The sequence below is a fragment of the Zalophus californianus genome, chromosome 4, assembly GCF_009762305.2.
Source record: "Zalophus californianus isolate mZalCal1 chromosome 4, mZalCal1.pri.v2, whole genome shotgun sequence".
Taxonomy (NCBI): Eukaryota; Metazoa; Chordata; class Mammalia; order Carnivora; family Otariidae; genus Zalophus; species Zalophus californianus.
In genome coordinates this window covers 71,199,409-71,215,376 of record NC_045598.1, presented here as the reverse complement: position 1 = coordinate 71,215,376, position 15,968 = coordinate 71,199,409, and the positions used below count along the sequence as shown (strand labels likewise).

At 40.6% G+C, this 15,968-nt stretch overlaps 1 protein-coding gene across 1 annotated transcript; it reads right to left on the bottom strand.

Annotated features, from left to right (window-relative positions):
- Positions 1–14,718: 14,718 nt before the first annotated feature.
- Positions 14,719–15,424, bottom strand: LOC113926601 (mediator of RNA polymerase II transcription subunit 29-like; the record flags this gene model as incomplete). Its single annotated transcript, XM_035727049.1, is given in 2 exon segments — positions 14,719–15,259; positions 15,262–15,424. Coding segments are annotated over 2 exon segments (630 nt in total), but the record flags the coding sequence as incomplete, so codon positions are not given.
- Between the last annotated feature and the right edge of the window lie 544 nt (positions 15,425–15,968).

The window sequence follows — 15,968 nt, the reverse complement described above, 5'->3', positions numbered from 1 at the left end:
GAAAGGGTCACTCTCATACCTTGTTAGTGAAAGTGTGAATTAGTACAGCATTTTGGAAAGCAGAATTAAAAGTATATATATATTTATATTATATATATGTATATATATATATATATATATATATATATACACACACACACACACATTCTCTTCCTACCAATCTTACTCATAGGAAGAATTTTCCCATTTAAATGGGAGCACCAGTTTGAAAGGATACACGTGCAAGGATGCATCCTCGCTTGCCCCTGGAAAAAAAAATCTTAAAAATTAGGCATTAGGTAGAAAATTATGAATTAAGTTATGGTTCATCCACACGATGAAAAAATTATGCAGTCATCAAAAAGAATGAGGTTGTAACTATAAGGGATCTCCACAATACCATTTAGATGAGACAGATGAAATGCAGAGAAGTGTCAATTATAGACACACACACACACACACACGAGTATATATATAATCTGATTATATGAGTATGGGGAAAGAAAACCACATATCCATAACATATTTTATATTGATTCCCTAGGATGAAAAAGCAACCAACCGAGCAATATTTTTTTTAAATGTTTTGGGGCACCTGGGTGGCTCAGGCGGTTGAGCCTAGGACTCTGGGTTTTGGCTCAGGTCATGATCTCAAGGGTGGTGGGGTGGAGCCCTGCCTCAGGCTTGACGCTCGCAAGGAGTAGGCTTGAAGATTCTCTCCCTCTACCCCTCCCCTCACTCTCTCTTTCTCTAAAATAAATAAACATCTTTTAAAAAAATGTTTTAAGTGCCTGGGTGGCTCAGTCAGTTGAGCATCTGCCTTCAGCTCGGGTCATGATCTTAGGGTTCTGGGATCGGGCTCCGAGTTGGGCTCCCTGCTCACCAGGGAGCCTGCTTCTCCCTCTCCCTCTGCCCCTCCCCCCACTCATGCTGTGTCTCTCTCTCTCTCTCTCTCTCTCTCTCTTTCACACTCTCTCTCTCAAATAAATACATAAAATCTTTAAAAAATGTTTAAGTGCCACAATAAAAATAACACACATGACATTCCGTTTACATAAATTTGACATATGAGATACATAAAAGGATGGGCACCAAAATGTTAACAGTGGTTATCTCAAGCAAGGTAAGGAGATTTCGGGTCATTTTCAATTTTTTTCCTTCTATGTTCATATATTGTTTTTCGAATTTTCAAAATGTATTATTTATATAATCAGGAAAACATTAAACTTTTCATTGTGGGAAAAATGAATGAGGATCCTCAACAAACTTTTAGGTAAGTAGATATTAATTTTGGGAGGAACTTAAAATGTTGTGATTTTACCTAAACTTAGGTAATATTGAATAATTCATAGTTTATTTAAATTTGACTTAAAACAATAAAAATATTTAAGTACCTTCTAAAGATTTTTTTCTAGTTTTCTACCTTAAATAACAAAATGTAGCAAAAACCTCAATTCACTTAACCTGAGATTTTGTTACTGAGAAACTTTTCACTGTAATTCAAAAGAACAATATTAGCTAAAAGATGTATTTTCTTTTCATGTTTTCAATAAAATCTTCAATGGCCCACATCCTTATATATACCCTGATATTTACCTCGTTTTTGGAGACCTGCTACTTAGTGGTTTTATTCCCTGCCCTGGTTCTTTAAATTTGACTGTACTTTGTGGTAATCAAATTACTACAACAAACATTGCTGAGCACTTTGTTATGACCTCAACACAAAGAATTCATAGTATTTTCAGTTATTATCTTGTGAGTCCATTCATATGTATGTGTACCTTTCTTTTAAACAAGTAAAAAGCTGTTTATAAAAGAAAAGTTAAATCATAACCCTGAAAAGAACTCTACCCCTTACACAAAAAGTGGCCGCATAATAGGGAAAGGACCGTCAGCAGGGAAAGCACTAACAGAACAAACCCATGAGGGATTAGATGCAGTGAGATAGGGCACTGTTTCAAATAGCTTAACTAGACACATACACCACATTTTTCTCTTTTCTGGCTCCCTTGGGCTGCTACATTCCAGCCCGTTTACCATTGTCTACCCACTCAGTCTTTTCTTTCTTTGAAACATCTTCATGTTTTTCCGGAGTATTATGTTCTAGTAACTCCTTTCACAATGAGAGGCTATATTGGTATCTGGTTTTAATAAATGTATTCTCGGGACGCCTGGGTGGCTCAGTCGGTTAAGCGTCTGCCTTCGGCTCAGGTCATGATCCTGGGGTCCTGGGATCGAGTCCCGCATTGGGCTTCTTGCTCAGCAGGGAGCCTGCTTCTCCCTCTGCTTGTGCTCTCTCTCTCTCTCTGACAAATGAATAAATAAAAAATCTTTTATAAAAAATGTATTCTCTTCTCAGTGACCATGGTTTTGAAAAGCAAAAAGTATAGACCCAGCAGAATTTCTGGAACATTCTCTCATCCTTGAGAGGGACATATGAGTAAGGAACGCTGGTCAGGTCAGTGCTACACTGGCCAGAATCCTCACTTTACCATGGGTGATGTGTAGGGCACTCCCTTGCTCCCTGACCTAGCCCCATTCTGCCTTTCTAGAGGCAAGAAAACTCATACTAAAAAAAAAAAAAAAAAAAAGGGATCTGTAATACCTATCCAGTAGGGAAGTTGTGAAACTTAAACCATGTTTTTATGGCACTTTCCAACCCTTTGCTGCAAGAACTGCAGAAGAGCAGTGTTAGCCCTGTTTCGATGGCTATTGTGACCCATTTGCTTCAGTGATGCAACAGATAAGCTACGATCAAGGTAAGTTTGAGGTTTGCATATGACTTAAAGCAGCAAGGATCTGTCATCTATCTCTCCTTAACAAAAGTCTTATGCCAGGGCTCTCTGTAATGACTGGGTATCAACAACTTTCTCAAATCAGAGAGTCTGTTCTGAGGTTTTGGAACATTCCAGCAGCTCTCTATCGTTTCCTTGTTGACATGGGCTATCAGGCTTTCCCAGAGGGTCTTATCTGCAAGGGGCCGCGGTGGTTTAGGGAGCTGCCAAACAGGTTCAGTGGGATTGCACAGCTGCCTGGGAGCTAGAAACCAGGCTGGATGAGCTCCCTGCTTTCTCCTTCCAAGGCCTGCAGGCTTTGACCTGTAAATAGGTGCCTAAACAGGGTCTAATCTGTCACACAAATATGCCTTAGCAAAAGTGGTCATGCCCCTGATTACCTGGCTTAGCAACAATCCCAAGACATATATTTAGAGAAGAGCTTGCATAAATTGCTATACTTGAAGCTATGCCTGGTATTTCTATAAAATCCTCTTAAGAGATGGTATGATGAATCAAATTTTATTTATAGCAGCCAATGGGAACAAGTCCCTTCTTATGACCCCTAGCTCTTAGGAGCAGCCCTAAAATAACAAATCAACACTGTACACTTGATGGATGTCCTTTAGGCTGAGCTCAAGTATTCTGTTCTTGCGGATTGTGTTTTACTCATTTGAGATGGTTTTTACCATCTCTGCCCACCATGATATGATCTTAATGCTTCCATTAAAAAAAGACATTTTAATTTTTAGGGTTTTTTTTTTATAATTCAGAGAACTGTTTTTAATTTATGAGAAAAACTCTCTAAAATTGGAATGATTGTTGATATTCATGGTTGGAAAGTCAGTTCTCACGACCCTGAGAGCACGACCAGAGCCAAAACCAATAGTTGGACACTTAACTGAGTGCACCACCCAGAAAAAGACAGTCTTTTTAAAGATAGTATTTAGAGGTTTTTATCCAAGTTGGAAGACCTTACATTTGCTCTCATCGTTAGCTTTGTGATAGAGGGAGGTGGTAAATACTATCAGGTTTTCAGATTTTAAAAAAGTTGTTACAATTTTTTTTCATTTTTATTATTTTTTTTATTAATCTCTGTGACCAACTGTAGGGCTGCACTCATGACCCCAAGATCAAGAGTGGCATGTTCTAGGGACTGAGCCAACCAGATGCCCTAAAAAAGTTGCTACAATTTTAACATTAAATGAACAACTTTGAAAGCAGTTCATTTTGTAACAACCTGAACCAATAGATGCCCTGTTTATTTATCCTACAACAAATAACGACAAGGTTTATAAAAGATACCACATTATGGATACTATGGATTTCTTAGAGTGTTATCCCAATTTTAGAAATCCTTTTTTTCTCAGTCTCAGTCTGATTTGTTTTTATTTTTTTTAAACTGCTCTTTTTTTTTAAGTTTTTATTGATTTAAGTAATCTCTATACCCAACGTGGGGCTCAAACTCATGACCCCGGAATCAAGAGTCACATGCTCTTCTGACTAAGCCAGCCAGACGCTCCCTGATTTATGTTTCTACGTTAAGACCACCGCCTTTTGCCTCATTCCTTTTCCATTTTTCCTTCCATTCATTCATACATACATCCACCAACTATTGAGCTGAAGAAGTATTTGAGCTGAAACTTAAAGAATAATTTGGGTTCTAAGCTTGGTCCCTGTCTCCCATAGATCTTACATCTTAGAGGGATAAAAAGTAAACAAGTAAAATACATCAATAAATAATGATAACTGGAGTTTGTGATACCTGTTATGACCAGAGAGACATTTAAGCTGAGACCTGAGGGATGAGCATGACCCATGCACCCTCTGCAAAGAGGAAATCATTGTGCAAAATCTGATGGGGAAGTGCTTTGCAGGTGTGAGAAATAGAAAGGTGACCGGCATGGTTGGAGGGTGAGCGGGAGAGCGGTGTGAGATGAGGATGGAGCCTTTGGAGGCTGAAGAAAGAAGTTTGGAATGTATTCTATGAGCAATAAGACCTTGAAGGGCTTAAGCAGGGGAGTGTTAGGTGAATATGGATGGGGGACTTGTTCAGGGTCAAGGGGTAGTCACACGCAAAGATGTGGAGATATGAAAAAGTGTGGTAAGATTGTTAAAATTCAGGAAAGAGCCCCATATTAAGAATCTTGTAGGGAAATGAATATGATGACTAAAGCAGTTTTCTGCACCCAAACTCTGTCATTCGTCAAAAGTGAAAAGCCTCTTAAGTCCATAGCCCTGAACATTGCACTCTGCCAATGAAACCAATCCCACATTGTTGAAATTGATTTATCATGCACAGAGAACATATTAAACAAACCAAGAGACCGACTTTGATCCATTGCTTATCTTTCAAAAGAGAACAGTATCATTCTCTTCCTTTTTTTCTGGCCACAGGCAACCAGAAGTTATTAGTGATCCTTCTACTTTTTATTGGTTCGGAAATGTCTGCCTCTCAAAAGGGTGTAGGAGATAATTTATGGTGAAAGTGTCCATTTCTATGAGTCAAAATTGCATTACCAAGATGGAATTTTATATTTCTAGGATATTTAAGTGTTCAGAGAGAAATCCATTACATTTTCCCAAAAACCTTTCATTTAATTATGAGTTCCATTTCAACCTTGCGCTTGCTGTTACTCATCTCGCTGGTGTTGATGAACATCTGTTCTGCATCTTCCCAAGGGAGATTTCTAGTGGGGTCTTCATTGATTGCCTTTTGAGTTATAGCCCGTCTTCCTAATTCCTCTTTGCCTTTCAGTCTTGGCCTGTAACTGACTTATTCATGCATTTTCTCAGGTCTTTTCAGGTCTTTTAGCATACCAACCTCCATGTATTTCTCCAAGAGCAGTTTTGGAATGTTTACACAGAGAATTAGTTTATAGTTTGGCTCATTCTTTTGTTAACACAATGCTATGGAATGAAATCTTTGCTTCCCTTCAGCCTTGACAGGTCTTGGCAGTAACTGCTACTTACTTCGTTGTGATTTCCATTTGGGGGAGAAGCATTCACTTTTCTTTTCGTACACAGTCTTGTCTCAGACTTTCCTCTCGCCAGGATGTTACACCTCTTCTCCCTCTTCCTTTCACTCAGGAGCAAACCCTCTATTCTTCTTGAAGCCAACCTTATGCTGTTCTCAAGCACATTCTTTACTTTCCCACCTCTATGCCTTTCCTCATGCTGTTCCACTAGCAGGGATGCCTTTCTTCTCATTTCTGTGAACCCACAATCGCTTTCTTCCTCCTTCACCAAGCCTTTTCAGAACGCTTTAATAAAAAAAATCTTTGTTTGACTTCTCACTGGGCATTTTTCCGAAGACCATGCAATGACCTGTTCAGATTTCCTGAAGACAACAAGTAGAAGCCAAGAAATCATTTGATAAATAGTTAAGCAGTGATTAGAGTGGGGAAAATGGGATGGAAGGGGTCTAACATAGTCAATCTGCCACCAAAGTGTCAGACAGTTCCCCTCCGGGCGGTGGTTATACTGAGGACTCCGTGTGGACAACTTGATAGACTCTCAGCAATTAGTAACCAGGTCAGCCCTGCTGAGAGGAAAACATCCAGTTCATTCTACCAGGTAATCTCACTTGAAGGAATGAGGGAGGAGCGACAAAAACAGCATATATCAAGATAAATATACCAGACTATTCTTTTCCTCTTAAGGTTTTCAAAAATTTTTTGATGGTTGAAAGTAAAAATTACAACATTTTCTGGTGGATTTTCAAGGTGGATATAAGAGATAAGACAATTGCAATATAAAGAGGGAGAGTGAGAGGACCTATATGTTGGTAGATTTCTACATTCCACTTGAAGTGGTAAAATACTGATTGTAAGTGACTGTGAAAAGGGAAGCATGCATATAGTATTTCTAGAGAAACTACAACAACAACAAAAAACTATACGGAGACATAGAGTTAAAATCACCATACGTAAGTTAAAATGGAATACTAAAATGTGCTCAGAAACCTGAAAGAGAGGAGGAAATGGAAAACAGAGTAACGGAATACACAGAAAAGAAGTAATGAAATGGTAGAACTGAATCCAAACATGTACGAAATTCTCTTAGATGTAAATGGAACGAACCCCCTGAATTTCTTTCTGCAGAGGCAGAGGGAGAAAGAGAATCCCAAGTAGGCTCCACAACCCACAGAACCCAACGCGAACTGAAATCAAGAGTCAGATGTTCAACCAAATGAGCCACCCAGGTGCTCCCTGAAGAACTTTCTTTCAAAATTATTTTTGAGCTGGTCTCCTGGCAATGAATTCTCTTAGTTTTCCTTCATCTGAAAGTGTTTTTATTTCACCTTTATTCTTGAAGGATACCCAGGTGGGTATATATTCTGAGTTAATAGTTTTTCAACATCTGAGAAGCGCCACGCCACTTTCTTCTGCTCTCCATGGCTCTGATGAAAAATCTGCAGTCATTTGAATAAAGACTAAAGGTAATGCATCATTTTGCTCTGGCTACTTTTAAGATTTCTTTCTTTGTAGTTTTTCAGTAAGTTGATTATGATGTCTGGGCCTAGATTTCTTTGGCTTTATCCTGTTTGGCATTAAATTTCTTAAATGTCTATGTTTTATCAAATTTGAGTTTTCAGTCATTACATCTTCAAATACTTTTTCCAGCACCACACTCCTCTCCTTCTGGGACTCTGATGACGTGGATGTTGGACCTTTTGTTATTAACCCACAGATCCCTGAAGCTCTGTTCATTTTTCCAAAAATATTTTTTTTCTGTTCTTCAGATTGGAAATTCTCTATGGACATGTCTTCACATCCATTGGTTCTTTTTCTGTTATCTCTATTCTTTTCATCCCATTCAATGACACTTTCTGTTTGGCCACTGTCTTTCTAATCTGACATTTCCATTTGACTTCTTTGCTGAGGCTTTCTATTTTTCCCTTTGTTTTAAGGAGTGTTTGCAATTGTCCGCTGAAGCATTTATATATTAGCTGTTTTAAAATTTTTGTCAGATAATTCCAACATCTGTGTCCCTGTGGTATTGATGTCTATTCATTGTCTTTTCCCATGCAAATTAAGATTTTCCTGGTTCCTTGTATCCCGAGCAGTTTTGGATTACATCCTATCCTGGACCTATTGAATATGTCAAATTCTAGTTCTAAATGGTTGTTTAAACCCAATAAAGAATGTTGATTCTTGGGGGCGCCCGGGTGGCTCAGTCAGTTAAACATCTGCCTTTGGCTCAGGTCATGATCCCAGGGTCCTGGGACTGAGTCTAGCATCAGCCGGGAGCCCGTTTCTCCCTCTATCCCTCCCCCCTGCTTTTGCTCTCTCTCCCACGCTCTCTCTCTCAAATACATAAATAAAAATCTTAAAAAAAAAGAATGTTGATTTTTTTGAAGTTTTTTTTTTTTTTTTTACATTTACTTATTTTGGAGAGAGAGAGATTGCACGCGTGTGCAGAGGGGCGGAGGGAGAAGAAGAAGGAGAGAGGCAGACTCTCCGCTGAGTGTGGAGCCTATGTGGCACTCGAGCCCATGACCCATGAAATCATGCTCTGTGCCAAAATCAAGAGTCGGATGCTTAATCAACTGAGCCACCCAGGCACCCCAATTTTTTTTTTTAACAAACAATTGATCTGGCTAGGTTAGGTCTGTAGGCTTCAACCCCCTTTATGTGGGCTGTGGAACCAAGATCAGCTCAGCTCTTCCAGCCTTCCAGCACAGTTCAGATCCGTCCCACATATGGGTCATCTCATGGTCACTTTGGGATCTGGGTGGTGGTGTATCCATTAGTTCAGTTCTCAATGTCTTCAGGAGGCTGATGAAGGTCAGATCCATACATGCATATAGCTCAGTGGTGAACCCAGGCATACATAAGAATTCTGTCTCCATCCACTCAGACTGCTGAGTAAGAATACCATAGACTGATAGACTGGGTGCCTTATACAACAAACATTTATTTTTCACAGTTTCTTTATCATAGTTCTGGAGCCTGGGAAGTCCAAGATCAAGGCACCAACAGTCTGGTGTCTCATAAGGAACCACTTCCTGGTTCACAGATGGTCATCTTCTGTGTATCCTAAAATGGTAGGGGTGAGGGAGATATCTGGGGTCTCTTTTATAAGGGCACTCATCCCATTCATGTGGGCTCCAGCCTCATGACCTAATCACTTCTCAAAGGCCCCACTTCCTAATGCCATCATAATGGGGATTATATGTCAGCAAGTGAATTGTGGGGAGACACAAGCATCTAGTCTGTGGTACAATCTCTCAGGCCCCTTTTGTTTCCTGGGCGCTGTCTGTTTTGGTCATCGGGCCACTGAACTGAGGCCTCAGTGACCTCGCTCTATTGCACACCACTGTTAACTTTGCTTGTATTCAGGGCCAAGCACCAAAAGGATGGAGAGAGAGAAACATGCAATGGGGGTCTGCCCCACCCTCTTTGAGGCCACAGCTCCAGCGTTCAGAGAGAAAGTTTTCCCTCCTTTAGACCTCCCGCATCACCACCACAGGCATGCTTGGGAGGTGGAGTGCAAGAGAACGGGGAGGGATTTCTGCACTTTCTCTGAGAATTAGGAGTTCCCTCTTCCACCTCCGTGAGAAACTAGAGGGCTTCTCCTGAAACTCTCCCTTTGGGGCCCCAGGGCCATTTCCAAGTGTGAAGCTGCATTGCATTCAGTTCAAGGAATACTGGCCCAGTTTGGTGGTCCTTTTAATTCTGGTCTTCCCAATCCATCTGCTACTGTTTAGTTTTCAGAGTTCTAAAAGAGGTGCTGTTCGCATTCTGTCCATGTTCTGTAATTAAGAGAGAGTGAACATTTTATCCACAACCCTAGTTTGATTTTTTGCTTTGCAACTATTTTACTCTACTTGTCATGACTGCATTCTAAGGGGCACTATCTAGATCTGTGGGAATATGTTCAGTTTTCATTAATACATTTTATGTGAGAAAGAATTCTTTTGTTTCTGTCTGTAGTATGTAGACCAGCTATAACTGTGATTCATATATTAAATATGCATTTATTTAATTTACTCCTGGGGTAAACAGAGACATAAAACTTATTATACCTTCAGGCAGTCTTGACATATGCATTGAACTTTGCTTAGGAGCTTTGTTCCCTTTTTATTTGAACAATCTTTGGGTATGTAATTATGAGGTTGCCGACTGGTGCACATAGTTAAAAAAAAAAATGTTTTCAGATAAGTGAACCTCTCCTGCATTTAAAGGAAACATTTTCCCCCCAATGTAATTTCACAAAGATCCTGGTAGAAATGCCATTCCTTATTGGGTCACTTAAAATTCTTGTTATAAAATAAGTTTTTATTTTTTCCCTCCTCAGACATGTTAGATCAAATACACTAGCGAGTACCATGTCAGTGTTTATAATAAAACACCACGCTCTAAGATAATTGTTCTGTATGACCGGAATATTATTTTAATACTTCTAATGAGGTTGTTGAAATATTGAAAAGCACGGCTTCCCAGCAGGAACTGTCCTCCTGTGGAAATGTGGGGGTGTGCTTGGGGTGGGGAAGTGGTTACCTGAGTTTCTTTTCTTAGCTATTTTTGCTTTTCTATATTTTCTAAGTTATATATGATTTTAAAGAAAGAATCACTTTCATCAGATTAAAAAAAATGCTTTTAAAAAGTGAAGGGATTTGGGGTGCCTGGGTGGCTCAGTCGGTTAAGCCTCCGACTCTCGGTTTCGGCGCAGGTCACGATCTCAGGGTCATGGGATAGAGCCCCGTGTCGGGTTTCACACTCAGCACGGAGTCTGCTTGTCCTTCTCCCTCTGCTCTTCCCCCCGGCTCGTGCTTGCTCTCTCTCTCTCTCCCCTCTCTCAAACAAACAAATAAATAAAATCTTTAAAAAAAAATAAAGGTGAAAGGATTGTATTAGAAATTTGGAACACTGAGCTTAGATCCTCTTCAGGCCTGAGTAACCATGATTCAGTGGCTTCCCCCCTCTGGGTCTCATCTACTCATCTGAATGTGGTTATAACCATCTCTGTTCTACCTCTTCCCAAAGACTTTTGGTGAGCATCTGACTAGGAGGTAAAGTAAAAGCACCTCACTATTCATAAAACTCATGATACTCATACTGATACTGAGATTATAATGATGAAAAATAAGGCAAGAAAAGGGAGTTTCATCATCACCATAGACATTGGCCCATTGGGTCATGGGGCTGACAACAGATTATTTAAAATTATGGTGTGAAGCTTCCCTTCCTTTTGGAATGTTTGTGTAGTATTCCCTGAAGGTGAGAGGTCAAAAGCTGGCAACTAGTACAATGTATTTGGTTGGCCCACCCAGAGCTAGCCTCCATAGTATTTTTTAAAATGTGGAACTGACTTCCATAGCCAAAGGGTTAAAAGAAAGAACAGGAGACATGGATGAAGCAGTGGTTCTTTGTCATTCTTCATTCTCTGAGCCGAGAAAGCAGTTGTTCTCTTTTAATAGGCAGGCATGGTTCTTTGGTTGCTATACCTGGACTAGTCCACTCATTGTAGGCACCTGCCTGATCCCGGTGGGCTCTGAGTTTGGACCCTGCTGTAGATGTGTGATGTCAAGTTGTCTTTACGTGAAACTCTTTTTTTTTTTAATTTTATTTATTTATTTGAGAGAGAGCATGAGCAGGGGGAGTTGCAGAGGGAGAGGGAGAAGCAGGGGCCCAACCCAGGGCTTGATCCCAGGACCCTGAGATCATGACTTGAGCCAAAGGCAGATGCTTAACTAACTGACCCACCCAGGGGCCCTATATATGAAACTCTTCTTTAGTTTTTTCAGAGCAGTTACTAAGTTTTCATAGGGTACTGGCCCTTCCATTGACCATCACATTATTGATAATGACTCTGTAGGCTCTTATCTTAATTAAGAAGCCACTTATATTTATTTGTTGAATATGTAGAATTGAGAGCTCTATTGAAAAACTAGGATATAATACAGAAAGCATTTCTGATAGTGATTGCTCAGTGAAACGGCTTTCAAGCTGTTCTTATTTGCATGTGTAGGTACATCCAGGAAAACTGTCACCATGCTTCATCTTAAATGAATCAATAGAAAATGATGATTTTTGTTTATACTCTGGCGATAAGATAGAAAGTCTTATTCTTTATCTTGAATACATTACTAATGGGAGAAAGAACTTTATTCACCCTTGGATAAGCTGTTTAGTAAAAATGGTAAGAAGGTATGTTTTGTGATAAGGAACATGACTTGAGACTGGTGTCCAGACTTCAAAAGATTGGTCAAGATGTGCAGTGTTAGGCCCTGTGGGTTCAAAGAACAACACAAGATCCCAGACTTCAAGGAAAATATAATGCAAAAAGAATTTCTTTGGTGGTTACTGTGTCAGGAATAATAGCTGGAGGCAGAACTTTTTAGAGCAAAGAAATTGTCCTAACTTCATGGTGTGATTTATCAGTATTATCACAAATATACATAAAGCCAAATCTTTTATTGCCTTAATTTATATATCTTTAACCCTTTGAAAACATGTTACTTTATTTTTATTTTTTATTATTTATATTTTTTAAAGATTATTTATTTATTTGAGAGAGAGAGACAGACTGAACTAGTGAGGGGCAGAGGGAGAGGGAGAGAGAGAATCCACAAGCAGACTCCCCTCTGAGCACAGAGCCTGATGCAGGGCTCCATGCCAGGACCCTGAGATCATGACCTGAGCAGAAATCAAGATTTGGCCACTCAACTGACACCCCGAAAACATGTTACTTTAAAAACTCTTTTTTTTAAGATTATATTTATTTATTTGACAGAGAGACAGAGCACGAGTAGGGACAGAGGGAGAGGGAGAAGCAGACTCCCCACTAAGCAAGGAGCCTGATACGGGACTTGATTCCAGGACCCTGGGATCACAACCTGAGCTGAAGGCAGACACTTAACCAACTGAGCCACCCGGGCACCCCAAAAACTCTTTTATTCTAAAAGAACCTACTTGTTTTAGTCTGCTAAAGAACCTTCTTGTTTTAGTCTGCTCACGCTGCTGTGACAAAACACTATAGGCTAGGTGATTTAACCAACAGAAATGAATTTTCCTACAATTCTTGAGGCTACAAGTCCGAGGTCAGGGTGCCAGAATGGTCAGTTTCTGGAAGAGTTCTCTCCTTGGCTTGTGGAGGACTGCCTTCTCACTGTGTGTGCTTCCTATAGACTGGATGTTTGTGTGCCCACCATTCATATGTTAAATCTTAATGCCCAGGGTATTTGGATGGTATTTGGAGGTGGGGCCTTTGGAAGGTGATTAGATCCTGAGGGTGGAATGGAATTAGTGTTCTTACATAAGAGACTCCAGAGAGCTTCCTTGCCCCCTTCCACCATGTGAGGATATGGAGAAAAGCCAGCCCTATATGAACCAGGAAGTGGGCTCTCACCAGATGCCAAATCTGTTGGCGCCTTGATCTTAGACTCCCCAGCCCCTAGAACTGTGAGAAATAAATGTTCATTGTTTATAAGCTGCTCAGTCTATGGTATTTCTATGACAGCAGCCCTAATGGACTAAGACAGCTCACATGGACTTTCCTTGGTCTGTCTGCCAGACAGGAATCAAGCTGTCTGGTGTCTCTTCTTAGAAGGATGCGAATTGCATCAGAGCAGGGCCTGTCCCTCACAACCTAATTACCTCCCAAAGGCCCTACCTCCAGATACCATCACACTGAGGGGCCAACATATACAATTTGGGAAGACACAACTATTCAGTCCATGACCCCACCGGAAATGTATTTCTTGGGATCCATCATTTCTACACTGAATGGACGTTTCTCTCCTTGTATGTACTCTGCTCCCCTTTCTTGTATGTGTCATAATTCGTACATTACCACAATTTAAATTAGAAACTGAAATAAAATTGGGATTTTTCTAAAGTAAAACCATGTAGGTATTAATAGTGACATGTGCTTTATGAAAATGAGCTTGGGAGGAAAATAACTGGTTTTATATAATAAAAAGAGTCTAGCATACTTTCTGGATTACCTGAACTAGTTAATAAATAAGCACTTATCTGAAGTTTCCTCTTTACATATAACTGAATAATCAGAAGATGATTTTTAATCAGGAGAGATATTATTAGGCAGTTTTTGATTTGTTTTTCCCCCAAATTGGTTACTTGCTAGTCCAAAATGTTAAGTAATATGTAGCTCCTTACCTTGTGCTTTAGAGAAAATCCTCTAGTAAAAGAATACAAAAGGCTAAATATGTGTTTACTTATTTATCTCTTTTGGTGTAATTATGGTTTTTCTTAGTGGCTTCTTACCTATAAGTAATGCTCTTTCATTTTGTTTACATCAGGGAACTATGAGTTTCCAGTAGGAGATGAAAGGAAGTTATTTCTAACTGCTGAAAATGTTTTTGTTTTCTTACTGGTAGTGGCAGGTTGAGGTTGTTTATTTAATTTTGTTAAGTCTAGATTTGAACCCATTTGGTAATTGATAGAGAAAAGTAAACTTTAAGTAAGAAAGTTTTTATTTGTATTTATTTGTTAAATATGTAGAATTGAAAGCTCTATTGAAAAATTGGGATTTGGTATGTGAAAACATTTCTGACAGCGAATACCCAATGAAACACATTTCAAGCTATTCTTATTTGCATCTACAATCTTCTCTTAATGTTTCCCTTGAAACTTTTTCTTTTGAACTGACATTTTCCATGAATATTAACTGGGAGTATAGTTAAACTCAAAAGGGCAGGGAAATAATGCTCCCTTGTTTAAAAAATGGAGATGTAATTTGCTTACCATAAAATGCACGATTTTAAGTGTACACGTCTGTGATTTCTAGTATACTTACAAGGTTGTGCAAACATCACTGCGATCTAATTCAAGAACATTCTCATCAGCCTAACAATAAACTCACACCCTTTAGCAATCATTCATCATTCCCCTTTTTCTCCCAGCCCAGGCAACCACTAATCTACTTTCTGTCTCTGTTGATTTGCTTATTCTGGACAGTTCATAGAAATGGAATCGTACCATTTTTTTTTTTTTTTTTTGCTTTGAGGTCACTCTTCATTCCCTCCCCGCCCCCTTCCCGAGCAGCCTGCCCACTCCCAGCCCTGCCAGCTCACAGGGTGCCCCCAGGGCCTGTAGGTGGTGCAGGCGTCTTGCCCGTGACCTTGTTGGCGCAGTCCAGGAGAGCAGTGTGAATGTCCTTGGCACAGGCAATCTGGGCTTTGATGACCGCCAGGTACTGTGGGTAGGGCAGGCTGTCCGGCTGCACGGCGTCCGGTTTGGTGGCCGTGGGCACCAGAGTTGGAGAGTGCTTGGCGCTGTCGCAACTCTGGGACAGGCACTCATGGGCCAGGCGCAGGCAGGGCTCCAACTGGTCACAGAGTGCGTAGAACTCCTCCAGACACTTGTCGAAGCGCTGTATGGGTCCATCACTGCTCTTTTGTCCGTTGTCAATGTTAGTGTTCTGAATCAAGTTCTGGGCTGGAACCTTCATCAAGGTCTGTAGACTCTCCTTCAACTGCGGGATGAGCATCTTATAACGCTGCACCGGATCGAAGTCCTGTTGCTGTTGCTGCAAAAGCCGCTCTGGGCAGACCCCACCAGCTGTGCTGGTGGTTGCGGCTGCTGTTGCGGACCCGGGCCACCAGGCGGACCCGGGCCACCAGACGAACCCGGACCCGACACACCCGCAGCAGACGAAGCAGCTGCAGCCTTTTGTGGCTGACTTCTTCTTCTTCTTCTTCTTCTTCTTCTTCTTTTTTTTAAAGATTTATTTAGGGGCGCCTGGGTGGCTCAGTTGGTTCTATGTCTGCCTTCAGCTCAGGTCATGATCCCAGGGGCCTGGAATCAAGCCCGGCATCAGGCTCCTTGCTCAGTGGGGAGCCTGTTTCTCCCTCTCCCTCTCCCTCTGCCTGCCGTTCCCCCTGCTCGTGCTCTCTCTCTCTGTCAAGTGGATGAATAAAATCTTAGAGAAAATAAAGATTTTATTTATTTATTTATTTATTTATTTATTTATTTATTTATTTATTCGAGAGAGAGAGAGTGAGAGAGCACGAGCAGGGGAGAGGATCAGAGGGAGAGGGAGAAGAAGGACTCTCCACTGAGCGGGGACCCCAACATGGGACTCAATCCCAGGACCCTGAGATCATGACCTGAGCTGAAGGCAGACATTTAACTGACTAAGCCACCCAGGCGCCCCTGTGGCTGACTTCTTTCACTTAGCATAATGTATTCAAGGTTCATTTATGTTACCTCTTTTAATTCTCTTAAAGATACCTCATAGAACAAT